Genomic DNA, 27,165 nt, shown 5'->3' on the forward strand with positions numbered 1-27,165 from the left:
TGACACTGAATATAGCCTGACATGTAAATATCTATGACACAGACCCCCATGTTTTAGGACAATATCACTCATTTCCACCATATTTTTTACTGTAGAACAGGTGGACTAATGTTAGCTTAATGTTAGCGAGTGTAGTTAACGAACGGACGTCAAATCTGGCGTGTGTTCCTGCTTTGTACAAATATGAAATTAATGACAATAGTTAACTCTATTTACCGTATTTATTAGCATGTTTGGAATGATTTGAGGAAGTTTAACTGCCTGTAATGAGTCTGTTTAGAGAAAGACGAGGAAACAGAAATGTGTGAACTGAGAGAGAACCACAGGTTGTGGAGCGTAGCTTTTACGTCCCTGGAAAGAAAGAAACTTGTATTCTGGAAATTACAGTAATTTGGCGCTGAGTCAGCTCAGCTGGAACCAGTAATGTCATGTTTAATGGTTGTAAAGCTGCTGTAAAAAGGCTTGGAATGAGTTTGCACTTTCTAACTTACTTACTTTGTGTGTGTGTGTGCGTGTGTGTGTGTCCTTTGTGTGTTAGCTGTCTGTCAATGTGTGTGTGTGTGTGTGTTTATGATTGTGCAGGTTTTTAACTGACGTGTGTAGCCGACGCCCCTCTGAGCGAATGACGCTGAATGTTGGAGCCTGAAGAGTGTGTGTGTGTGTGTGTGTGTGTGTGTGTGTGTGTGTGTGTGTGTGTGTGTGTGTGTGTGTGTGTGTGTGTGTGTGTGTGTGTGTGTGTGTGTGTGTGTGTGTGTGTGTGTGTGTGTGTGTGTGTGTGCGTGCGCGCGCGATTTTTTCTTCATGCTGTAGATGTTTGAACTAAAGAAATAAAAGATTTCAAAGCATTTTGTGTTTTTGTGGATTTGAAACAGATTCGTTGTTTTATTTTTTTGAACACTTTTTTTTACAGTTTTTCTTGATTACTTTGATGCAGCGGTTGACTCAAACTCCACATACACATACACAGTAACACACACACACACACAGTAACACACATGGTCAAAATGACATATTTTTTTACAAAAAGCTCTAAAGCTAAAATATTTAAAATATGCAACTAAAGCACATTTTGCCTTCAAACAACACATGTTGTAAACACGTGTGTGAGCTCTATAAATAAAATTGTTATTTATTATTAGCTCTAATAATCAACCATTACAAAATAAAGTCACAAATGCTTTGATGAAAATTGTATTAATTCCATTGATTGATTGATTGATTTTCAAATTGTGGCTGAAAATGGAAATACTGTAATTATTACACAAAATACATGTAAACCAAAATAAAATATGAGAATATAAGAAGTTAATAAAATGAAATCAATGACAATACAGCATAGAAACCTATTACTGTAGAGCAGTACATATATTTATTTATTTATCTGAATAATATCCAGGAAGTTTACTATTGTTTAAAAAAACACCACATCCAGGCAGGACACATTGAAAACATATTTATTATGTTTATACATATATAAAAATAGACATTAGATTTTTACAATGCACTTATGTACCAAGATTAATTAAATAAATATCTAACAAAGTCAGAAACAATAAGTTGTCATACAGTTTGCTGTGCTGTATGGGGATGCTCCAATCGCTCTGAAAAAGGAGGTAAAATGTTTGGCTTCAGAGAGGATGTGATTAATGTTTAGCATTAATCAGCAGGAGAGATCTATAAATAATAATAATAATAATAATAATAATAAACAGGATTATAACAATAAAGACATCTGTGAGGTGATCATACTCAAACAGTTCATTTGCACTTTTTCCACAAATAACACAATTGAAAAGCTTATTGTTTGATAAAAAAAAGAGAATATATGTGTCCTATGTGTGCAGATAAAACTGTGTGAAGTAAACACTGTGTATCTGATAATAATCCCTTCATTTTTTAAGAAGAATTTAGAAATTTTTTCTCTTTTTTGAACATGAAAACAACAGCAGTGGATCTCACAATGACAAAAAATTATAATAATAGTAGTAATAAAAAATGTAAAAAAAAATGAAAATAAAAATAAAATGTAATATTTTAGAGGGGGATAATGAACTAACATGCCTTAATGCACACGTTAACGGGTTTAGATGCACTGATAATAATAATAATAATAATAATAATAATAATAATAATAATAATAATAATAATAATAATAATAATAATAATAATAATAATAATAATGTCTTACTGTTCAAAAGTGCATCACAAACCGTCTAATCCGCTCGAGCTCCATTGACTACAATAGTAAACTGATCACTTCCGGGAACTATTGAGGCTCCATGAGCCGCCATTGTTGTAAAAAAAAAGAATCGTTGAAGTGAACGGAGTTGACGCTACTCTCTATATATACGGCTCTGGTGAGCTCCTCCCTCCTTCCTGCTAAGGGGAGGGGCCATGTGGAAGCCCCTCCCACTTGTAAGTGTGCACACCTGATTGTGTTAATGACTCTAACCTGTTATTGTGGAGCTAATGCAGTGTTAGCTTAGCAGCTACATTAGGACCGAACTTTAATGAATAAAAACTGTTTTAATGTTTGATGAACATCTCATGGTAAGAATCTAACTAATTGTTCCAATAATGACACTTTGAACCATTTTTTATCACTTTCTGTTTTTTTTTTTTTTTACTCTAATTTAGAACTTTTAACCGATTTCTGTGGTTTTTAAAATCCTATTTCACCACTTTCATTACTTTTTTTCTTGCCATATTTTTGCTCCTTTAATGTATTTTTGCTAATTTACTCCCATTTTTCCATCACATTTCAGTGACTTTTCTGCACAAGTAGTTGTTTAAATAGTAGTTATATACAATGATATATATATATATATATATATATATATATATATATATATATATACACACAACTACGCACACATGTTAAAAATACCAATAATTCAATATAAATGTTTAAGATTTTAATTGAGAGAAAAAAATGGTGCTGATGTAAAACTGTAAAATAAAATGTAATACTTGGGGAAAGGTTAAAATTTTAATTTCAATGATTGTGATTCTAATTGTTCTTGCGTCGTTTTTTCCTTTTGAGGTTTTTCACCTACAGACAATAATTTTCACTATTTTTTAAGTTAATCCATTTTTTAATGAAATTTGTTAAATCAACAAAACATTTATTATTTATATATATATATATATATAAAGAAGTTTTTAAATGTATGTTTTTTTCTTTCTAGAAATAATATAATTCAGCCACTAAAATTATTTTTTCTTGCGTTATCGTATCTTTCAGTGTCTGATTCTTATAGATTTTTCCCTTTTTGTTTCTGTTTTATTGGTGGTAATTAGTGCAGCAGATTAATAAAAACAATAGTTCACTTTGGTATAAAACATGACATTTGGCACAGATATTCTCTAAGAGTCACTATTTGGGATAAAAGGCGTTAGTCACTGAAAGATTCAATATGGCGGCCATGTTTCAAGATGGCCGCCATATTGAATCTTCCGTGGACTCCAGTGGGCGCAATTCGGCCTCTAGTTAAAAACAAACCACATATTCGTACACGGGGGGAATAAAACGCGTCCATTGGTGCCAGCAGCAATTTTTTTGCACCGGGATTGAGTGTTTTGCCTCTAGTGGGCGCCAACTTGAAAAATTGCCGCCATATATAATTTCATATACTCTCTTTCCCAAAGTCATGCTTTTATACCAAAGTGGGTCTCTTAAAATATATGATGAATCCCCCAGACACAACAGGAACAGCAGCTACAGACACTTAAATTAATTCTCTGTAATTTTATTCAGTGTTTTAATCAAACCTACACACACACACTAGATGGCAGCATTGCAAAGCATTTCATTCACAACAGATTTCAACATCACCAAAAATAATTTACTAGTGTTTTTTTATTTATTTAAAAATGTTTTTCTTTTTAATATCATTCTATTTTAAATTCACAACAAAACTATGAAAAATAGTTTTTTAAAAAAATATAAAAATATTCAATTACATTGGAAAAAATATATCATTTTTGTAGTAATTTAAAAAATGAAATCATTGTCCTAATTTTGCTATTTAAAAAAATATAAAATAAATCCAACTGTTGAAATGATTGATCATTTCTTGTTTTCAGCTCAAAGTAAATGCTCGTGCTCAGAGTAATGTGTGTTTTAATGAACATAATAAATGATGCAGAGATGAAGGCACTGTTTGTTGTAAAATAATAAATAAATAGTGTTTAACAGAAACAGCTGCTGATCTCCTTTAAAGCTTTAAAATCAAAGACATTCATTAACAAATATTTAAAAATTTAACTATTTTTTAATATATATATATTAAAATAATGTTACTCTACTGACATTTAATTGACTAAAAAACACTAAAATAAAAATGTACGTTTTTAAAAAATTAACTTTTTTTTAAAATCACTTTTCTTTCATTACTTGAGAACATAAACACTGCCCTCTAGTGTTTGATATGTGATAGGGAAAAACAATCCCCTTCAAAATAAAAGCACCAAAAAAAAAAAACAAAACAAAAAAAGACCTGGGAGTGTAAAAGTACTGTATGTGTGACTTAATTATTATTATTCTTTTTTTAAATCTGTTTGGCTTCATTAAAACTCTTTAAATGAATTGTTGAAAAAAATGAATAATGTTTCTACTGTTGGTACGTAAACATTGTGAGCTCATAAATAAAAATCAAAGCGAATCTTTAAAACTTCATCAGAGGAACAAAAGCCTCCAGTGTGACGTGTCCACTGGGTGACAGCAGCAGGAACAAACCAGTGCACGTTCACCCTCAGCTCTGGTTCTGCTTCTCTGAGTCTGTGTCATCACCGAGAAAAAACAGAGGAAACATTCCCAGCAGGCAGCCGATGGACACCCCCAGGGCTTTACCCTACAGGAGGACACACATTACTCACGTTAAACCTGATGTATGGTTCTGTGTGTAATCAACGCAGTAGCGCTCTACGTAGACCCCTCACCTACAACGTGACAGTTAACCATAGCGGTCAACAGTCTGCTAGATACACTTTTATACTTTATGTGTTGTATATGTTTATATTGAAAAATAAAGCACAGGTTTTTAAACAGTTGTTTTCATGTTTGTGTCCAACAATATATACGTATATATCAGGGTTCTCTCAGGAGCTGTTGACCGTAGGGACCCCCGTTGTTGTAATTTTGCTATGGAGTGATGTCACCCCCTAAGTTCAGTTTTCAGCAGCACATGGGGGATTTTCTCTTTTTTCATTTTTCAATCGATACAGTCGTAATAATTGTTTCACTTTGACACACGAGTTGTTGTAACTCCTTTAATCTGATTCACTCAGAAACACACACACATCAGCTACAACGTCTATTTAATACAGGCCATCTGCTCAGATGATCCCATCATGTGCTACCTGTTTGGTAACCGTAATCACCCTCATTCTACATACGCACACACACGTGTACACCAGCAACGTGTTGAGGGTTAAATGACGTCAGATTAATTCTGGTCAGACGTGTTCAGGTCGTGTTCTCTTGAGTCAGGCCTTAATTTTTCAGCCTGATTAACGTTGTAATGTGTGTGTTCAAATATTACTGCAGGTCACACATTATATGGTAGAGGGGTCGTCCCTGATTGTGAGGTTGGGGGTTCTATGCCGGTCTATGTGTCAAAGTGTCCTTGGGCAAGACACTGAACCCCACGTTGCTCCTCGTGGTTGACTAGTGCCGTGTGCGTGTGCGTGTGTGTGTGTGTGTGTGTGTGTGCTGATATGTAAAGCACTTTGTGACCTCTGTATGTGAAAGGTGTTATAGAAATAAACATTACTTACTGTGTATTTATTAGTGGAGGATCTATATATAAATACAAACCTGAGTAACTCTATAATACATTCATCATCACCTTCACCAGCTCAATAAATAACAATTATCTTTATATTAAGGCTGGAACACAGATTAAAAACCCAACCTTTACTTCACTACATTTCAACCTTTCCACTCCGGTGGCGCTCGCTCACGCCCCACGTGATCCCCCCATGCTGTGAAAAGTTCCTGGTGAGAACCCTGATACACAGTAGGTCAGGAATAAAACAAATAAATTACATTTTAAAATGCTTAAAAACAAAAAGAAAACATTCAACATTGTTTTCTGTGACTGGAAGATAAACACACACACAAAACCCCCTCTGCATCACATTGACTGCATAACTCCTGACGCACCAGGCTTTACACACGTTACAAACACACACACGCTGCTCAGAGGGGGCGGAGCTCACCATGTGGGCGCTGACTCTGGTCTGCCATTGGTCGGCCTGTTTAGGCGTCAAATCAGGAACCTGCATTCCTAATTTAGTCACTAAGGCCTCAACGTAACCTGCAAGACTACACACACACACACACACACACACACACACACACACACACACACACACACACACACACACACACACACACACACAGGTATTATTATTATTGTATTAAACAATCACCTGTAGAGGTAACAATGTTCACTATTGCGCCGTCTGTAGTTACACTAATAGTCCACAGGGGGAGCACTGCACCAACACAGTAATAATCTCTCTATAAAAGTAAGTGTGTGTGTGTATGTGTATGTGTGTGTGTGTGTCATATCTGTGGTGTTCATTTGCTTGGTCCAAAGCTGTGCGACGTATTATTTTGTTCTGTAATGCTACAGTTAATGAATAATTTCATAAAATTGTTAAACATGAGTGAAGCACAGCCACTAGAGCACATGTTTGCCCAGAGCCAATCACTGAAGAGCTTGAGTAGCTACGTGAGCACCAGACGTCCACACGCAGCCAATCAGACACAGGAGTGAGAGATGAAGATAGTTTAAGGTTCTTTCACTAGTTTTCAGCTCCTGTGGAATTCTCTTTGGAGGAAACAGACTTTTTACTCTTCCTTATTTGGTGATTACGTTTCAAAACGTTTATTTTCATTTTAGTTTGAAATCATCATTTGAAAGCTCTCACGTCTCACACATTGGGCCTGATGTGAGTCACTCAGTGTGTGTGTGTGACTGAAACCACAGAGAATTAGTGAGTCACACACACACACAAGTTATTAGTCTGCTCGTTAAATTACATCTGTTTGTATATTAATTACTAAACTTGGATGATAATCACTCTGCACTAAGAAATGTTAAATACTAAATAAAGAGTTTTATTTGTACAAATTTGTGTCTTATCAGATTCTACCTAAACCACCACACTGGTATAAATTTTATTTATTAATTTATCATATTCATGTCTCATAGAATTAAACCAGATAAATCACACACACTATTTTATTTTATACCTACAAATAAACCCTTTATAACACTACAGAGTACAGTATGTACACCTCTATGTACATACAACCTTCACACACATACTCATTTAGACATAATTAACAACCCTACTTAAGCTCCTCCCACTATATGAACACATACTTCAGACAGGCACTGTACTAGTTACTATAATGACGACGTGTATATATATATATATATATATATATATATATATATATATATATATATATATATATATAGATCAGTTAATGTTCTTACCCTAGTCCTGCAAGATCTGAGATCAGGTTTCCTAAAGCCGCAGCTGCACACACACACACACACACACACATTAGAAAGAAAACAAATTCATGTAAACACTTTTACTTACAACTTATCCACTTTTTTTGTGTTTGTGTGCATTTGTTCTATTTTTGTCCATTTCACTCTTGTTTTTTGTGTTTTTCTTTTGTCTTTCATACTGTTTTTCTGTGTTTTTGTACTTATTTGTACTGTTTTTTTTTTTTTTCTTGTTCTGTGTGTATTTTGTTGTGTGTTTGTGTTCTAATTTGGTCTATTTCTTTGTTGTTAGTGTGTTTTTCTTGTTCTGTATTTTGTTGTAGTTTTATGAATTGTAGTTGTATTTTTATTGTCATGTTGTGTTTCTATTTGATAGGAAATGTTTGGACACATCAAACCTGCCATGGTGGAGATTCCCAGAGTGACTCCGATGGAGAGCTCGATCTGCGTTCCCTGTGAGGAAGAACAAACCATCATCATCATCATCATATTTATTTATATATGTGAAGTGAGACGTAGAAACACACTCACTGCACCGATCATTATGGCGTTGTCCAGGAAACCAAAGCCGACAAAAGGAAGAGCGTTGTGTAGTAACACTAGAGCAGGAGGAGAACATGCAAACTACGTCACACTGAACACATTAAAACAATCTTTTATTAATTTACACACCGTATCTGATCTGAGCTCCAGTCAGAGCTGTGACCTCCACCGTCTCTGAAAACACACACACACACACACACACACACACACACACACACACACACACACACACACACACACACACACACACACACACACACTATATTTTAATAAAAACAATGACGTTAAAAAAACCCACAAATGATTCCAAATGGAAAGAAAACCAGAGAAACAAACAACATTTTTAATAGTTGGAAACTTTCCATGAGAATTTATTAAATGTAAGTTTAACCCTCATCATGAATGTTAGTGAAATATATATTTTAGTATAATCTAATATCTAAAATATCAATTCATTCCGGTTAATTCCATTAAATATTTATTGATTAAAACTTTAGATTTTAATATTCCCACAATTATCGATCTTAAACTGTATCAGAATGTTCCTGATGATATTTATTATTTTTTAAGACGTAATATTAATTTTTAAAGGCGTACTTTCCTTTAGCCCCGCCCCCTTAATGTGACCTTTGACCTCACCCTGGGCGATGGCCATGGACTCAAACCTCTGGAGCTCCCGGAGCAAGAGGCTCCTCTCAGCGGGCTGCAGCTGGTAGATGAACTCCTTGGTCCGCTTGGAGGAGCTCAGCGGCTCCCGGGGCTCCTTCCGGCCGTGGGTGCCCATGGAGCAGCCCGGGGACCAGCCCAGGGAGGGCCGGGGCCCGGGGAGACGGAGCCCGGCGGCGGTGAGCGCCGCGCGGAGGCGAACCGTCAGCATGGTTCGGCTCTACTCGGTTTGTCCGTCTGAGCCTCAGCGGGAATCAAACCTGAGACTTTCTGCTCCAAACCGAGGCTAAAATCCTGCTTTTAATCCCAACTTTGTCTTATTTTCTCCGAACATGAAGTTCAACAAACGGCACCGGGAGCGGAAACGGGTCACAAGCACTTCCCATCGGACTTTCAAAATAAGACACTAAAATCACGTTTTATGATTTGAACGAGTTTTCCTCAAATATTAAACGTCCATCGAACAATTACACATAAGAGGTTACAGATAAATATTAACATAAATGATCAATATCACATTTATATATATTTTTATGGCGGAAACCGGTCACAAGCATTTTTTCAACCGACTTTCAAAATAAGACACGAAAAAACACGTTTTATGTTTTTAACGAGTTTTCCTAAATAGTTACAAATGAGAAGTTACAGATTAATTATTATCACATTTATATTTTATATTGCTTTTTTTTTTTTTTTGCAATGGTTAATACAACAATCTGTAAAAACTCTTTAACAAAAATGCAATTTTAATGGTAAAATTAAGTTAGTATTGGTATCTGCAAACTTTAAAATTTACAATAGGCACATTTTGTATCGATTAATATCTAAAATAATGCTTATTTACTTGCAATGTTGAACAGAAAAAAATGTTTGTAGTTTCATGTTGTTTGAATAATTTATCACTTAAATTTCTGTATTAAAAAAATGACTATTAATTGGTTTCAGTTTGAGTTTTTGCAAATAAATAGTAACATTATTTAGTTTTAAACAAGTTTTTGAAAGATTTCTAAAATATTAAGCAATGTTAACATCTAATCCTTTTCACAGGCAACTCAGATACTTGCTGACAGCAGTCCTCTTTTCCTTGTTACCAAAGACAATCACCTCCATGGTTTAGTTGAAGGAAGTTTTCACTCATCCAGCAGTTTACTTTTTCTAAGCAGTCACACAACACCTCAATGGGACCATAGTCATCTGGGTTCAGTGATAGATATAGTTGTGTGTCATCTGCGTAGCTCTGATAATCAACCTTACAGTTGTGTAAAATGTGTCCTAAAGGAAGCATATAAAGGCTAAACAGAAGAGGTCCAAGAACAGAGCCCTGAGGAACCCCACAGGACATTGGTAATCTGTCAGATTCAAAGTTTACTATGTTTACAAAATAACTTTGATCCTCCAAGTAGAACTTAAACCATTACTTTAACATTTAGTCCAACCCATGTTTACAATCTGTGAAACAACATTGTATGATCTACAGTGTCAAATGCAGACTTAGATCCAATAGAATGAGAACAGATACTTTTCCTGAATCAGTGTTCAACCTTATGTCATTGATCACTTTGATCAGATCAGTTTCAGTGCTGTGATGAGAACCAAAACCTGACTGAAATTTATCAAATATTTTGTTGAATGTTAAGAATTGACTCAGTTGGTTGAAGACCACCTTCTCAATGATCTTGGCCATGAATGGAAGGTTCTGATTGGTCTATAGTTAGCCAGTATAGAGGCATCCAGTGTTCTCTTTTTAACAGAGGCTTAACAGCAGCTACTTTCAGGGATTTTGGTACGGTGCCTGATTGGAATGATCAGTTAATTATCTGATACTAATCAGTGATAAATGACTTTACAACAGTTTTAAAGAAGTTTGAGGGTATTGTGTCAAGGCAACATGTTGATGGTTTCAGCTGCTGAACAGTTTCCTCTATTGTTTTTGGGTTCACTGTAATAAACTCTAACATTGTAGTTGACTCCTCCCTCAGTGGTTGAAGCTGTTCAAGCTTTTTGTGATTTTGCTGGTTTGTTCTGATTTTTGACCTTATTGATTGTATTTTTTCATTGAAATTTACAGTAAATTCATTGCATTTTCCAGCTGACAGTAATTCAGGGGCTATCTGATCTGGGGTGGTTGTGAACTTTTCAATTACAGAAAACAATGTGTGAGAGTTGTTGACATTTTTGGCAATAATTTCAGAAAAGTATTGCTGTCTAGCTTTGGACAAGCCATCATTGAATTTACGTAGACATATTTTGTATAGTTAGAGATTAATTTGGAGTTTTGTTGATCTCCGTTTGTGCTCAGTTCTTCTACAGTCAGATTACTGTATCTCAGTCCTCCTCCAAGGTGTTTTCTGTGTGTTTGCTTTTCTCTTAGTTTTGATTGGAGCCACCACATCTATGACATTACAGACGTTTCTATTATACTCATCCAGAAGATCATCAACTGTCTCAGCACTCAATGTTGGTGTCATTGCTATGGCTTCCATAAACTGTGAACTTGTGTTGTCATTTATGTACCTTTTCTTTAAACACACATAACTAGGGGGAACAGATGTTACAGTCTCTAGGTCAAAAAAGACACAGAAATGATCAGATAGAGCTAAGTCTCTTACATCAACAGCAGAGATATCAACACCTTTAGAGATAACCAGATCCAAAGTGTGACCTTGAGTGTGTGTCGGACCAGTCACATGTTGTATAAGACCAAAAGTATCCATTAAAGCATACAGTTCTTTGGCAGTATTGTCCATGTTATTGTCTACATGAATATTTAAGTCACTTGTTATTATTAAAAAGTTGTATTCAGTGCATACAACTGACAGCAGTTCAGAAAACTCATCCATGAATTCTCCAGAATGTAGAGCTAATAAAGCTAACATGTGCTAACACTGCAAACTAACATCACCAGGTTTGATGTTTGCTGATTAAAAGCCTTTAAAAAGAACGTTATCAGTTCAGTCGAGTACCAACGTGTCCAAATGCACAGAACGCTGCACTCACTTGTTTTTAATTCATTACTCGTGTTTATTCTGTGATTCAAACGTTTCTAATTAAAGTCTTTTTTTGACATTTTTTCCAGTTCTGGTGAAAGTAATGCAATAAGTTTCTCCTCAGTGTTTACTTAATGGTGTTGATGGTTTTTGGTGGAGTCTTCTCTAAGACGTGGAGAACCTGTATCTACGTCATTTAAAGTCACGTCTGTAAAACTACAGGACATTTGGTCTTAAATGTGTGTGTGCTCATTCTGTTTAGTTCTGAATATTTAATCACTCGTAGCGTTAAAAAACTTAAAATAAATGTTTATTTTTGTCACAAATCCTGCCCTATGCTCCTTTAAACTGAACTCATAGAATCAATGAACAGAATCTGACAAAATAAAGGTAAAAAAGTCATGATTAGCCTTATTGTCTTTTTTATTTAAGTATTTATTTATTTATTTATTTTTAATAGAGGTTTTTCTTTTTCTCTGATGTTAAAATAAAAATGATAGTGATATGTGTTCATTCCTCACAGGAAAAACAGCTGAGGTCTGCGTAATATGAGCCACAAAGATACAAACAGGTAAACGTGTGTGTCAGCCATTTCAAAACAAAGCACAAAATGGAGGCATGTTCTAATATTTAGGTGTGGAACATTATAATGTGTCAGGTTGACGTCAGTACAACAACACCTGAATCCTGTTAGTTCACTTCTTCTTCTTTAACACAAACACTTGTTTTAAAACATGATTTTAAAACTTTTACAAAGCTTTATTTCAATGTGTTTTATTTGTAATTTGTCTGAAAGTGTTTTAAAACAACAGAATCACTTTCACAAATTTATAATAATTACAACTTTTAAAGACTCAGGAGTATTTATATGTTTATGATAAAATAGAAATAAACTTGTTTTATTCTCTGATTAATTAATTGTCCACTTTACAGCAGGTTTAGGAGGAGTTTAACTAATTCATGGAGAAAAAAAACAACGCAGAATTATTTTAACAATGGGAATAAAATATTACCATAACTCACACACATACTGAATACAAGTACTTTTTATTACGTTGCATCTACTGCATATGTACATGACTTAGTTACCATGGAAACATGACGTGGGACAGTTTTAGGAGCTGGGATAATTTAATTGTTAATTTTTGACAATTAAAAAATAAGATTTGACTTTTGTTTTGTTAGAAATAAAAACAAAAACTATCTGACTGTAATATCCTAATCCTGTCCATGTAAAACGTTTTACATATTGTATTTATATTTTATTTATATCTATCATAATGTCTTATCTATCAGAGTTGGTTATTTAAACACTTATTTTAGGACATTCTTGTTGTTTTCACTACATTTTAGTTCTAGTTTAGTTTTACTTTCGTTTTACAACCTGAGATCCTTCCTCTCAGTTGGCAACAGATGACGCACCGCCCTCTGTGAAATCCTATTGGTGGAGAGAAACCATAAGCTCCTGTTTTTTCTCTGTTTTTTTATTCTCTCTCAGAGTTCTTCAGGAACAAGGAAACAATCGCTCCTGTTCTTCTGAACAAACGTTGAATCTTTAGAGAAATTTGAAGGAAAAAAAAGCTCCAAAATGCAGATTTCCTGTTGGTTTTGTTCACTTCTCTGCCTGAGTCTACAGTCTGTTCCTGGAACTTCAGGTAAGTTTGATTCAATCTGACATCGTTTCTACAATGATTTCTACTTTACAACCCGTGTGTAAACTCAGGACATTTGTTTTAACCACAAATCAGCACAAAAAAAGGATTTTAGAGTTGATAAAGAAACAGTGTTGGTCTACAAGTCCACACACAAACATTGACTTTGTGTTTAAATTCAAATGAGTCACAATGACACAAAAGCCTCTGCGTCATTAATTCCCAACAGGTTATTTACGGTAGTGTGACGTCACATTTACATTTTAGCTTTGACTGTTTTCTACTCAGAGTCAATCTGAGAGTTTGAAATAAATGTTTAAAAACATTACAAATTAATATACAATTATGATTGTAAAGTTTCTCATACTAAAAATATTTAGCAACAAACCACGTTTAAATAACGTATGTAAATTATTTCTGTTTTGACCAGATTTACAGCAGCAATATTTGTGAAATTTGTGACAATTTGTTTTCTCGTAAATTTCTCGTCAATATTGAATTTAAATGTTAAATTTAAATGTTAAATATTAAATCTAAATGTTACTTTAAATCCAAATGGTAAATGTAAATGCTAAATGTTAAATCTAAATGTTAAAATTAAATCTAAATCTGAATGTTAAAACTAAATGTCAAATGTAAATCTTAAATGTTAAATCTTCATCTAAATGTTAAATCTAAATGTGAAAATGTCAAATCTAAATGTTACGGGTGAAACAAAATATTTAGCTAATATGCAAATTCAAGGAAAGTACCAAAATGAAAGCTCAAGATTTAACATTTAGATTTAGGACCTTTGAAGGAATTTATACAACAAATAAAATGATAAACACTTTATTGGTGTTTGGGTTGATTTGAATTAAAAATGTATTTTAAATATTTAAACTTATTTATTCAGACTTTTAAAAGTGTAAATGTTTTTTCTGTTCATTTAGTTGAATGTGTTTGTATCTTTTTAACATTGTTGTTTAACTAGTTGAGTCTCTTCAATAAAAACTTTCATTTTCATTTTAAAACTGAACATCATTCAACCACATTAACTGTGACTAAACTGTAGTTTCTCTGAAATTTATTCTATTAAAATATAAAGTTACAAGTTTGACACACATCTGATTTTAGTGTTTTAATATTTATACATGAATATCTACAGTAAATAAATCATTAGAAAATTGTCCTATTTTAACTTTGTTTAAATAAATGAAATAAGATCATTTAACCACATTAACTGTGTTTAAAGTTCACTTTCTGCTCTCTCTTCTATTGGATTCTTTTTTAATGATAAACATTTGACTTACATCAGTTTTTATGTCTTTAAAGAATCTTTACAGTAAATAAATTATTAGAAAAGTGGCAAAATATTTAGTTTGTAAAAACCTGGGTTTATTATGTTTGTTGAATTTAGTTTCTTATTTCAAATACTTAAACAAAGACAATAAAAACAAGACAGTACCAACAAAATATAAATAAACATTGTAGGAGGAAAAAACAATGAAGAATAATTCATAATTTCTCACCACATGAAATAAAAAAGTAGGACGTCTTTCTTTTGGTGGACATTTCACTAGGTGGCGCTGTCCTATGTGATATTGACACCAATGAAGCCAATCAGCTTCCTGCTTTGCTACAATAAAATGTCTAATTACTCCTAATAGTCGTGAGAAAAGTGTCAGACACATAGTTTATAAAGTCAATGAGTTTAGTTTGATATGCATGTGTTTGTAACAGCAGAGATCACTGTGATGTGTGTGATTGTGTGGATACGTTCATGTTGTTGTTCAGTGTCTGAATTCATGACTCTGACCTTTTCTTACAGTGCTGCACACTCTGAGATATTTCTACACAGCTTCATCTGACGTACCAAACTTCCCAGAGTTTGTGGCTGTTGGTTATGTTGATGATGTTCAGATTGATCACTATGACAGTAACACCAGGAGAGACGTTCCTAAACAAGACTGGATGAAAGATGCAGTAGATGAACAGTACTGGGAGAGAAACACTGGTAAAAGAATGAATAAACAGCAGGTGTTCAAAGTCAACATTGAAATCTTAAAGCAGCGTTTCAACCAAACTGGAGGTTAGTTAAAGTTCTCTTGTACTTTCTAATGCTGATGTGTGACAGTGTGTGTTAATGCTTGTTGTGTAGCTGTAAACACACGTGTGGACACACACTGAAAGCGTGTCCTTCAAACCCTGAATAGAAAGCACAGCATCACTAAGTGAATGCTGCAGGAACCATTCCCAAAGCTGGAAAAATGCTGACGTCAGCACTTCCTCCGTCGTCCCTCGGAGTCACTAGATTGTCATTGGACGCTGAAAGAAGCTCCATTGTTGTGGACGTTGGATGTGATGATGTTAAAGGTGTCAGTGAGAGACTTGAAGCTCTTCTGTTTCCAGTCACATGTAGTAGCGCCTCCTGTTGGTCACATAAAGTCATGCAGCTGTGCTTTGTGTTGCTCCTAAAACTGGATCCTACTTTCACATCTTTGTTCACATTCAGCCTTTAAAAGTCTGACTTTAGAGTTTAGAAACACCAGAGTTTGTGAGAGTGGAGCAAAGAAAAGCAGTGGAAACAGTAAACCCAGATAAACAGAGCCCCAACACTAACTGGGAACCACTTCAACACCACAGATCTTTGTCTGCACCAGTTTGGAGCTCTTTGTCATGTTTGACTGAGATCACACATTTGGTGATGTTTGTTTTGGAGCATTTCTTTTCTTTCTGTTTGTATGAACACTGTAGAAAAGGCTGTCTAAAGACTGGCATGCTGGCCCTTTAAGGGGCGGAGCCTAGCCCACCAGTGTGTAGGATGCAGGAAGAGAGAGAAAAGAAGGAGAAACGAGGAAGGAGACACATCAGAGTTTACAGTGCTTAGTTCTTAAGTACTTTAAGTTTAGTTCATAGTTTGTTTGTTTGTCAGTCACCCTACTTTGATGGTGTTCGTGCGTGAACTACAAGTAAGTTGTGTTTATTGCTATAAACCGAGTTTGTAGTGAAATGTAGTGTTTCCAATGTTAGTTGGTGCTATTCTCAGTTCACATGAACATTTAATGAGGAGCTACTTCTGCTGTTGTTTATTTAAAGTGTGAATATTGCTGTACCAGTAAGTTTATTGCAATAGTATCTGTATTCATTAGAGATTGACACATTATTATTTCTGTTTTAGAACCACACATTAGCATCGAAGTGTAAAGGACAAACTACAAATTCAAGTCTGCATTAAAACCCATCTAAATCGACTACGGACTGCCTTTTGAGTTCTGACCGGACTCACCACAGTGGTTTGACCTTATCCACCAGCATTATACGTTCACTAGTTTTACAATGGTCCTTCGAGCCGGATAGCAAATTGCTGTTTCAAGATGGAGCAGTCAGCAGTAACAGACACTAGACCCAAAAGATTAACGTCAGTCCCTTCCTACCTGTCACATTATGACCTGAGTGGACCAGGAGCTCAGAGGAAATTCCGAATACCAGTTGCAGATGAAAGGGTGGCACCAGTGGATTTATCAATGTTACAGCATCCAACCACAACAAGAACTCCGTCACCACCTGTTAGTCAGAGCTTTGACACAGTAAACTTGAGGGATTTTGAGGAGCAAACACAGGAGTTTGGCCAGTCTATGGGGCAAGCCACCGGGGGGCAACAGACCAACCAGCTCTCTGAGTTTAGTGCTGCCCTAAAAGAGATACGCCAAGAAAATGCCGAGCTCCGCCAACAGTTCCAGAGTCTGATGGTTGCTTTACAGCCCCAGCTACCAGCACACCAGCCTCCACTCATGTCTCCTCTACCTCAAGGTGTGTACAGTGGTGGTTATGGACCCTACCACCCGCCACTCAATACTCCAACCCAACAACTGCAACAATATCCGACTCTCAGCTCCCAAGATTACCTGGTTCAGGATTTTTCTCAACTCAGAGTTTCCCAGCCATCAGGAGGCCTACCCTATAAGCCATACTATGCAGCCACACCCCAGCAGAGTGCGCCTTCATATGCAGGTAGAGATCCTTCATTCTTCCAAGCACCCAACTCTAACGTGCAGCAGAGAGAGACCACATATAGGGGACCAAAGCCCACCATTCCCAGTTTCACATCGCCAGACCCTAGAGAGTTTGCACGCATGAAGATTGCCTTAGAGAATCTGTTACCGGACGATGCTACTGAGAGGTATAAGTACCAGATCCTCACAGATCACCTGAAGTGTGAGGAAGCTTCACTCGTGGCAGACTCCTATTGTAACTCGAGGCAGCCCTACACAGATACACTGGTGGCTCTTACCAAGATGTATGGACAGCCCCACAAGCTTGCAGTGCAACGGATCGCAGAGTTAATGGACAGTCCGAATATACGAAGCGGTGATGTGAAGAGCTTCCGTCTGTTCGCCCTCAACGTGCGGTCTTTAGTAGGCATGTTGGAACAATTGGGGCAAAGAGGCCAAGTAGAGTTAACCTGTGGCTCTCACGTTTCGAGGCTGTTAAGTAAACTCCCCTATGATCTCAATATCAGCTTTAAGAGATTCATTCATCCCCTGAGATTGGAAATTCCCACCCTCCTTAACTTTGCTGATTGGCTAGAATACGAGCTGGAAATTCAGGAAGAAAGAATTAGGCCCACCAAGAGAGAGGAGTCGTTTAACAAGAAGCCTGAAACCAGACGCACTCCAAATCCCTCAATTAAGTCTGCTACTATCCTCCTAGGCACTGAGAAGGCTTCGGGATCAAGCACTGCAGCGGCACCACTTCCCCCTGAACAGTCAGCCAACAAGTCTAAGAGAGTGGAGACAACAAAGGCCTATTGTCCCTATTGTGACAATGACAAGCATTTTCTGAACAACTGTTCTAACTTTAAGGACCTAAGTAGGGAACAAAAGGTGACATGGATCAAAGCAAACAATAAGTGCTGGCGTTGCGGACGTAATCATCAAGCTGCTAAATGCACACTTAAAGCTCCCTGCAAGACCTGTGGTAGGAGACATCTGCTCGTGCTGCACGAGGTGAATGAGAGAGGAGTGGACGAACAGGCTCTAACTCCTACAGAGAGCTGCCTGGTAAACACTGCCAACAAAGTGATGTACGTCGACCGCCCCGTCTACAACTGCAAGGTGTTGCTGAAGATCAGTAAAGTAATTCTGAGGAATGGTGAGAAGTCCTTGGAGACGTATGCTCTCTTAGATGATGGATCTGAACGGACGATACTGCTCCAGTCTGCCGCCAAACAGTTGGGTCTCAAAAGGAGTAAAGAGGTGTTGGCTCTCCGTACGGTACGACAAGAAGTGGAGAAGCTTCACGGGGCGGCTGTGTCTTTCACAATTTCTCCAGCAGCCAGTCCTGACAAGATGTACAGCATCCAGAATGCCTTCACTGCTGAGCAACTGAGTTTAGCAGAGCATTTCCATCCAGTTGCCTTGCTCCAACAGAAGTATAAACATTTGTCAGGTTTGCCCCTCCCACCTCTAGACAGAGTTTGTCCCATGCTGCTGATTGGTGCAGACTATACGCACCTCATAACTCCTATAGAGCCAGTCCGACTAGGACCACCAGGTGGGCCTGCAGCTGTGAAGACGCTACTCGGATGGACGCTACAGGGACCAGCTCACGAACTCAAATCCAGCCCTCATGTAAGTCACTGCCTCTTCACATCTGCACCATCACCCACAGAGCTGTTCTCATGTGTAGAAAAGTTATGGCAGATGGATGTGCTCCCTTACCGCAATGAGAAGTTGGCAGTTAGGTCACGACAAGACCAAGAGGCAGTCAAGCTCCTCCAAGACCAGACAGTGAGAGTTAATGTTAATGGCACTGACCGTTACGCTACACCTCTTCTGTGAGTTAAGAGCATGCCTACCCTCAAAGCCACTCCCGAAGCAGTGTTGCCACTCCTCAGAGGCACCGAGAAGCGCTTAGCCAAATCGCCGGAACAAGCTGCTGCCTATCAGAGCGAGATTGAGAAGCTTGTAGAAGGTGGTTATGTAGTGAAGTTGACAGAACAACAAGTGGAGAGCAGTGAAGAAGCTTGGTACATACCCCACCATATGCTCCAACATAATGAGAAGAACCGGGTGGTGTACAACTGCTCATTCCAGTACCAAGGTCACACCCTCAACCAGCTTCTCCTACCCGGTCCAACTCTCGGTCCTGCTTTGCTGGCGGTGCTATTACGCTTCAGAGAGCATGCTGTTGCCTTCAGCAGCGATATCCGTAGTATGTTTCACCAGGTGAGGCTCCTGCCTGTAGATCGACCACTGCTGCGGTTTCTATGGCGGGACATGAAGCGAGACAGTCCCCCTGATGTGTATGAGTGGCAGGTACTTCCTTTTGGGACTACTTGTAGCCCTTGTTGTGCAACGTTTGCATTGCAGAAACATGTTACTGACCACAGTCATCCAGAAGAAGACGTGCGTGTTGCAATTAACAAGTCTTTCTATGTGGACAACTGTTTACAGAGCCTCACTTGTCCAGCAGCTGCAAAGATTCTAGTGGATAAACTGCGCCACCTTTTAGCTGATGGGGGATTCGAGCTGAGGCAGTGGGCAAGCAACGACCCAAATGTCATCAACCATCTCCCTCCAGACCTCAGATCATCCAGCTGTGAGTTGTGGCTCATTCAAGGTCAGCCCGACATCCAGGAGCCAGCCCTCGGACTTCACTGGAACTGTAAGTCTGACACCCTCAACTACAAACACAGACATATTGACTGCTCAGTGGCTACAATGAGGAACATCTATAGGGTTTTAGCTAGCCAGTATGATCCCCTAGGCTACATAGTGCCTTATACCACCCGAGCCAAAGTCATTGTTCGCCATCTGTGGGAGAAGAAGAGGGATTGGGATGATCCCCAACTTCCAGAGGAGTTGTTAGAGAAGTGGCAAGCATGGGAAGCGGAGCTGACACACATTTCCGAGATAACACTGCCCAGGTGCTACAGTCCCAGTCTTGACCAATCCACCTGCATGAGAGACATCCATGTGTTTTGTGATGCCTCTGAACAGGCATACGGATCAGTGGCTTATCTGAGGACAGAGAGTCCAGAGGGAGAAGTTGAGGTTGCCTTCCTCGCAGCACGCTCTCGTGTTGCCCCCAAGAAGCAGCAATCTGTCCCTCGGTTGGAGTTGTGCGCTGCTCTAAGCGGTGCCCAGCTCTACAAGGTTATCAGCACCGAGTTAACCCTTCCCATTCGCAGCAGCACCTTATGGTCTGACTCAGCCACTGTCTTGGCCTGGTTGGGCTCAAATTCATGCAGATATAAGGTCTTCGTAGGCACCCGTGTGGCGGAAATACAAGAGCTGACTGAAGCTGCCGCATGGAGGTATGTGCCCTCACGAGACAACCCAGCAGACGACATAACTCGCGGTCTGACCCTCCAAGACATTAGTCGGGGCAGTAGATGGGCAGACGGGCCGGTGTTCCTGAAACAAGCTCCGAGTGACTGGCCTGGCCTGCCACCTCCACTTCAGAGCGATCATGACGGTGAGCTGAAACGACTCGTTGTGCTAACCATGTCCAGTTCTAGTGTTCCAGATCCACTCCAGTACCAGAACTGGAACAAATTCCTAGAGGCCACAACATGTCAGCTTCACGGGGCGGCTGACTCCAACAACCCTCTCACCGCATGCTCATATGCTGCTGCTGAGCTAGAAGCCCTGCAACAAGCTCAACGAGAGTCATTCCCCGAGGAAGTCACCCAGTTGAAGACTGGCAAACCAATTGCTAAATCTAGTCGCCTTCTTCTACTTGCACCTGAGTTTGATGAGACGACTGGGCTCATCAGAGTAGGAGGCCGTCTTCGCCGTAATCTTGACCTGACAGTAGATGAAGTGCACCCTATTGTTCTCGACCCCAGACACGCTATTACACGACTCATCATACAGGACTATGATGATAAGCTTCAACATCCTGGGCCAGAAAGGGTGTTTGCAGAGATCAGAAGGAGATACTGGGTGCTACGTGGACGTGAAGCAGTACGCCGCCATCAAAGTTCCTGTGCTGAGTGTAAGAAGTGGAAGGGCCACCCCAACCCACCCAGGATGGCGGACCTACCTCCAGCCAGACTGCGCCTCTTCAAGCCGGCTTTTTATTCCACAGGAGTGGATTGTTTTGGCCCATACACCATCAAGATTGGGCGCAGGAATGAGAAGAGGTGGGGAATATTGTTTAAATGCTTAACCACAAGAGCAGTCCACCTTGACCTGATCCCCAGTATGGACACTGATGCATTCCTAATGGCCTTGAGACGCTTTATAGCCAGGCGTGGGAAACCCAAAGAGATCCTCTGTGATCAGGGGACGAATTTTCAAGGAGGACGACGTGAGCTGCAAGAAGCATTTCAAGCGCTTAATCCTGACCTCAAAGAGCAGCTTGGCAGCCAGCAAATCAAGTTCACCTTCAACCCCCCTGGATCCCCTCACTTCGGAGGATGCTGGGAGCGGGAAATTCGCTCTCTCAAAACCGCTCTTCAAGTCACCATTGGAGCCCAGACAGTCACAGAGGAGGTATTGCTCACCATTCTGATTGAAATTGAGGGTATGTTAAACTCAAAACCCCTGGGCTACACCTCATCGGACGTAGCGGACCCTGACCCCGTTACTCCCAACTGTCTCCTCATGGGACGCCGGGATGCTTCGCTGCCGCTAGTCGTCTACGAAGGCCCAGAGATTCTTGGGCGAAGAAGATGGAGGCACTCCCAAATACTGGCCGACCATTTCTGGCAACATTTCCTGAAGCACTACCTGCCAGGACTCCAAGCTCGCCAGAAGTGGAAGACTGAATCAGTCAATCTTCAAGTAGGAGACGTAGTCATGATTGTAGACAGCCAGCTACCACGGGCCCTGTGGCCTGTGGGAAAAGTCTCTCAAGTTTTTCCTGGACCAGACACCCGGATCAGATTGGCTGAAGTGACTGTGAAAGGAAGTACTTACGTCCGACCAGTGGCAAGACTGGTCAGCCTACCTGCCCTACCTAAAGACGATTAATTACCTATTCTTTCAGCCTTTTTAGTTGTTTGTATTCACAGGTGAATACAGGGGCGGCTGTAGAAAAGGCTGTCTAAAGACTGGCATGCTGGCCCTTTAAGGGGCGGAGCCTAGCCCACCAGTGTGTAGGATGCAGGAAGAGAGAGAAAAGAAGGAGAAACGAGGAAGGAGACACATCAGAGTTTACAGTGCTTAGTTCTTAAGTACTTTAAGTTTAGTTCATAGTTTGTTTGTTTGTCAGTCACCCTACTTTGATGGTGTTCGTGCGTGAACTACAAGTAAGTTGTGTTTATTGCTATAAACCGAGTTTGTAGTGAAATGTAGTGTTTCCAATGTTAGTAGGTGCTATTCTCAGTTCACATGAACATTTAATGAGGAGCTACTTCTGCTGTTGTTTATTTAAAGTGTGAATATTGCTGTACCAGTAAGTTTATTGCAGTAGTATCTGTATTCATTAGAGATTGACACATTATTATTTCTGTTTTAGAACCACACATTAGCATCGAAGTGTAAAGGACAAACTACAAATTCAAGTCTGCATTAAAACCCATCTAAATCGACTACGGACTGCCTTTTGAGTTCTGACCGGACTCACCACAGTGGTTTGACCTTATCCACCAGCATTATACGTTCACTAGTTTTACAAACACACTGATTGAAGTGAGACAAAGCACAGGCAGCATCCCAGTAAGATCACTGGTTTGTTAGAGTGGAATAAAGAGCAGGCTGGAATCAATGGTTTAAACCACTGGTTCTCAACCTTTTTTAGACCACCACCCCCAAAATAAAGGTCCCAGAGAGCGGGGACCCCCACTGTATCTGAAGGTGGTTGAACACAGACATGAACATTGAAGAACAGTCATGTGGAGACAGGACCATCTATAAGGGGGAATAAAGGAGAGATTTTTGGGGTCCATCCATAAAGTCAGTAAAATGATGGTTTATTGTTCTATGAATCTGTGATAACCACATTTATTTATTTATCTGAATAATATCCACTGTTATCCAGGAACATTTATTATTATTATTATAGTCATCTTAAAGATGGAAATCCTGGCTTTAATCACTAATAAAATGGTTCAAAGTGACCAAAAATGGTGGAAAAGTTGGTGAAGTGGAATTTTAAAAACTACAGAAATTAGTTAAAAATTAAAAATTAGAGTGGATAAAAACAGACAGAAAAAGAGTTAAAAAGGGTTCATAGTGTAAATATTGGAACATTTAGTTTAAACTGGTAAATAATGGACATGACAAATGGTGAATGTGGTTAAATTTGTAAAAATAATCATGAAAAAAAGGTTAAAAGTGACAATAATGGATCAATATATGTGAGATTAGGTGTAAAAGTGGTAGAAATGGTTTATAAGTGCTGAACATGTCTGGAAATGTGATGTAGAAGTGTCAGAAATGTGAGAAATGTAGTAAAAATATATTAAAAGAAGCAAAAATATGGAAAGAAAAAATGATGAAAATAGGTTAAAATATGGTGAGTTTGGTGAAGTTGTAGAAAAATGATAAAAATTAACAAAAATTGTCTTGAATTGTTAAAAAAAAAAATCTAGTTTCTTGAAAGAATCTGACGACCTCCTCACAGTGTCTAGTGACCTCAAATGGGGTCCTGACCCCAAAGTTGAGAACCCCTGCTTTAAAGTGTGTGTGTGTGTGTGTGTGTGTGTGTGTGTGTGTGTGTGTGTGTGTGTTTAATATGATCTCTGTGTCTCTCAGGTGTTCACATTATCCAGGTGATGGAAGGCTGTGAATGGGACGATGAGACTGGAGATGTTGATGGTTGTAATCAACATGGTTATGATGGAGAAGACTTCATCAGTCTGAATCTGAAGGAACAGATATGGATTGCCCCCAACCAACAGGCTTTCATCACTAAACTCAAGTGGGACAATAACAAAGCTGATATGTCATACCAGAAACACTACTATACTAAGGAATGTCCTGAGTGGTTGAAGAAGTACGTGAACGCTGGGCGGAGCTCCCTGATGAGAACAGGTAAACTCCTCTGAGACACATGAAGACAACAGTGTGTCTTTATCAGTGTGAATGAACAGTCAGATCACAGTGGTCCTCATTTATCAACCGTTGGTACGTTCAGATCTGAGCGTATACGCTACGATCAGATCTCACATCAGGTCTGAGCTCATGTACCATAATCTGATTGAGACTGAAAATAAAGTATTAAACAATCCTCAGCTTGAAGTCATTTAAACATAAGCACAAACACATTCAGAACAGATCAAAACACATTATTAAAAGCAGTTCAACTAAATAAAATGATTTGAAATAAACCCTGGCTGAAAACATCATAAATGATGAGTCATGTTTAAGGCTTTTTAATGGTTCATTTATTTAAATGTGATATTTATGACCTAAAGCGTGCAGACTGAGGCTGATAGAAACATTTGACTGATTTTTTTACTTCAACTCTTTTCTTTGTTTGTCCTGAAAGTGTTTTTAAAAGTTGTGATAAATGTTCACAGTGAACATGATGAAATGACCTCTAAACTGACCTCTCTTTACTCTCCAGTAGAGCTGCAGCTAAACACCACTTTAATAATCCACTGATCACATTATTAGTAGAATCAATAAATCCTCCTCCTCCTCTTCATCATTAAAGTTCACTGTTGCTCCTTGTGGTTCCTCTGCAGATCTTCCCTCCATCCAGCTCCTCCAGAGGACTCCCTCCTCTCCAGTCACCTGCCACGCTACAGGTTTCTACCCCCGCTATGCTGTGATGTTCTGGAGGAAAGACCAGGAGGAGGAGGTGTTGGAGGGCGTGGACCACGGAGAGATACTCCCCAACCATGATGGGAGCTTCCAGATGAGCGTTGACCTGAACATTCTCTGATCAGAGCTGAAGACTGGAGCAGGTACGACTGTGTGTTCCAGATTAAAGGTGTGGAGGAAGATCTCACAGTCACTCTGGACAAAAGTGTGATTTTAAGCAACTGGAGAAAGTCTGATGGAGGTGAGAGACTCACTGAGTTCACCCTCAGAGCTCAGTGACACACACAGCATCACACTGTGTGTGTGTGTGTGTGTGTGTGTGTGTGTGTGTGTGTGTGTGTGTGTGTGTGTGTGTGTGTGTGTGTGTGTGTGTGTGTGTGTGTGTGTGTGTGTGTGTGTGTGTGTGTGTGTGTGTGTGTAGGTGTTGTTGCTGGTGCTGTTGTTGGAGGTCTTCTTCTTCTTCTTCTTCTGCTGGGGGCCGTCTCTGGATTCTTCCTGTGGAGGAAACGCTCTGGAGGTAATAAATTAAAGCTGTTTTTATGGATCTTAAAACACTTTTATTTCACTTTTGTTGAATTTCTTTGAATCCATTATTTTCCTTTTTTCTCTGTTTTTCTTTCATTCAGGGTTCAAACGTGCCAACAGTGAGTCCTTCTGATATTTACATTTTTACTGTGTTTATGAGTGACTTTTAATGATAATATCAATGATTTTTCTATGAATCCTTTGGTCTTTTGTTGAATTTCTTTGAACTTTCCTCTCAATCTAAATAATTAATTTCCTTTTTCTCTTTTTTGTTTCATTTCTGGGTCCAACGTACTATATTTGCAGAGACTCGTCATTTTCCTGGTGTTTATATCACATGATTTCAGTCATTTTTAATGTTAAACTGTTGGAAAAAAACTCGAAATTCCAACAAAATCTTCTAATTTTCCTGAAATTATTGCAAAACACTTTCCTTAATTAAATAGAAATTGGGCAAAAATCTAGATAATTTAAAGTGAGGATCCTGTTGGGAATGAGGTGGAAAAGCACTCGTCGTCAGTTCTCAAGTAAAAGTGTAGATATTTGAATAAAAAATGAGTGATAAAAGTAAAAGTATTGAAGTTGCTCCATTACTTTAGTAAAATTAAAAAAGTAAATGCTACTAAATGTACTTAAGTAATAAAATAAAACAGGTTTTTAAAGCAGTAAATTTCATCTCCTTTATTTTGTAGAATCTTGTAGAAACACATGGAAACAAGTTAAATCTGTTTCCTTTGAACACCTGGAGAATTTAGCTCTCATTATAAATAGTAATAAAAAGTGCAAATGCTGAATTAAAGCCAAAGCAGCTTGAGTTGAACATTTTGAAGCTGTTCATAATGTTATGGCTGATATGTGTAAATGTCCAAATGACTTTAACCTTAGATTTGATGTGTTTTTCAGCCTCTGACACGTCGTCTTCCTCAGCTGGAGAGTCAGAGATGAAAACTGTGAGTACATCATCAAATGGACAAAGTGATGAAATGATAAAAACATGATGAAAAGCTTGAGGTCAAACCAGAGCATCACATGATGTGTTAGATGGAGCTGAGCTTCTAAACATGACATTGATGTTTAATGCTAATAAAGCTGATAGATGTGATGATAAAGCTGTGTAATAATGTTTCTCTGTGTTTGCTCCTTCAGGGGACCAGTGAGGAGCAGAGAGGGATGATAACAGCACCCAGCTCCTGAACGCACCACAACAAACATCACTTTGGACTGGACTTCAAGTCCAAGCTGTCAGAAGTGCAGACATTGATCCTCCAGATGTTCTGTTCATCACTTCAGGATGTTGGTGTTTCCAAAGCTCTGTCCTGTCCCATGGATCACTTCTTTCTTTGGACTTTTCATCACATTCACTGCTTTTTCATTTAAAGGGTTACACGTTGGTTCTGACAACATTTGATCAACTTTGGTGATCAATATGTTTATCACATGTTGGTTTGGTCTAGAATTAATAGTTGGATAATTAGACACAAACATATTCCAATGGCTCCTGAATTTAGTATTTTATGGTTCAAACGACAGTATAAAAATAGGAAAGAACCTCCTCAGC

The 27,165-nt window shown here is 38.5% G+C and overlaps 3 protein-coding genes and 1 pseudogene across 4 annotated transcripts; 3 read left to right on the top strand and 1 right to left on the bottom strand.

The window, feature by feature from the left end:
• Nucleotides 1-4,514: 4,514 nt before the first annotated feature.
• On the bottom strand, nucleotides 4,515-9,104 carry LOC114460937 (transmembrane protein 65-like). Its single transcript, XM_028442821.1, has 7 exons — nucleotides 8,715-9,104; nucleotides 8,205-8,249; nucleotides 8,064-8,131; nucleotides 7,931-7,985; nucleotides 7,515-7,557; nucleotides 6,223-6,328; nucleotides 4,515-4,853 (listed from the first exon to the last, which is right to left on the bottom strand). Exons 1-7 carry the CDS (start codon nucleotides 8,950-8,952, stop codon nucleotides 4,755-4,757), a joined length of 654 nt encoding a protein of 217 aa, XP_028298622.1. The 5' UTR covers nucleotides 8,953-9,104; the 3' UTR covers nucleotides 4,515-4,754.
• A 4,098-nt stretch (nucleotides 9,105-13,202) lies between these two features.
• On the top strand, nucleotides 13,203-27,101 carry LOC114460936 (major histocompatibility complex class I-related gene protein-like; annotated as a pseudogene).
• LOC114460933 (uncharacterized) lies at nucleotides 15,464-19,917 on the top strand. 2 transcript variants are annotated; one of them, XR_003673776.1, is made up of 3 exons: nucleotides 15,464-16,331; nucleotides 16,541-19,679; nucleotides 19,818-19,917. XR_003673776.1 is itself a non-coding variant. In XM_028442815.1 (2 exons), exon 2 carries the CDS (start codon nucleotides 16,737-16,739, stop codon nucleotides 19,200-19,202), a length of 2,466 nt encoding a protein of 821 aa, XP_028298616.1. In that variant the 5' UTR covers nucleotides 15,464-16,331; nucleotides 16,541-16,736; the 3' UTR covers nucleotides 19,203-19,799. The 2 variants fall into 2 exon arrangements, 1 of the variants encoding a protein (XP_028298616.1); XM_028442815.1 differs by lacking the exon at nucleotides 19,818-19,917 and having other exon boundaries at nucleotides 16,541-19,799.
• LOC114460934 (uncharacterized) lies at nucleotides 20,237-23,153 on the top strand. The gene is made up of 2 exons (XM_028442816.1): nucleotides 20,237-22,621; nucleotides 22,831-23,153. Exon 1 carries the CDS (start codon nucleotides 20,325-20,327, stop codon nucleotides 22,341-22,343), a length of 2,019 nt encoding a protein of 672 aa, XP_028298617.1. The 5' UTR covers nucleotides 20,237-20,324; the 3' UTR covers nucleotides 22,344-22,621; nucleotides 22,831-23,153.
• Nucleotides 27,102-27,165: the final 64 nt, after the last annotated feature.

The sequence above is a fragment of the Gouania willdenowi genome, unplaced genomic scaffold (genome assembly GCF_900634775.1).
Source record: "Gouania willdenowi unplaced genomic scaffold, fGouWil2.1 scaffold_85_arrow_ctg1, whole genome shotgun sequence".
Lineage (NCBI taxonomy): Eukaryota > Metazoa > Chordata > Actinopteri > Blenniiformes > Gobiesocidae > Gouania > Gouania willdenowi.

Excerpts from the sequence above, each read along its gene's own strand:
- LOC114460934 (XM_028442816.1), top strand. The coding sequence starts at position 20,325 with ATGAGAGACATCCATGTGTTTTGTGATGCCTCTGAACAGGCATACGGA.
- LOC114460937 (XM_028442821.1), bottom strand. The coding sequence starts at position 8,952 with ATGCTGACGGTTCGCCTCCGCGCGGCGCTCACCGCCGCCGGGCTCCGT. Across the intron at positions 7,986-8,063 it reads ACGCCATAATGATCGGTGCA|GGAACGCAGATCGAGCTCTC; the intron begins GTGAGTGTGTTT and ends TCTTCCTCACAG. Across the intron at positions 7,558-7,930 it reads GGGAATCTCCACCATGGCAG|CTGCGGCTTTAGGAAACCTG; the intron begins GTTTGATGTGTC and ends GTGTGTGTGCAG.
- LOC114460933 (XM_028442815.1), top strand. The coding sequence starts at position 16,737 with ATGGAGCAGTCAGCAGTAACAGACACTAGACCCAAAAGATTAACGTCA.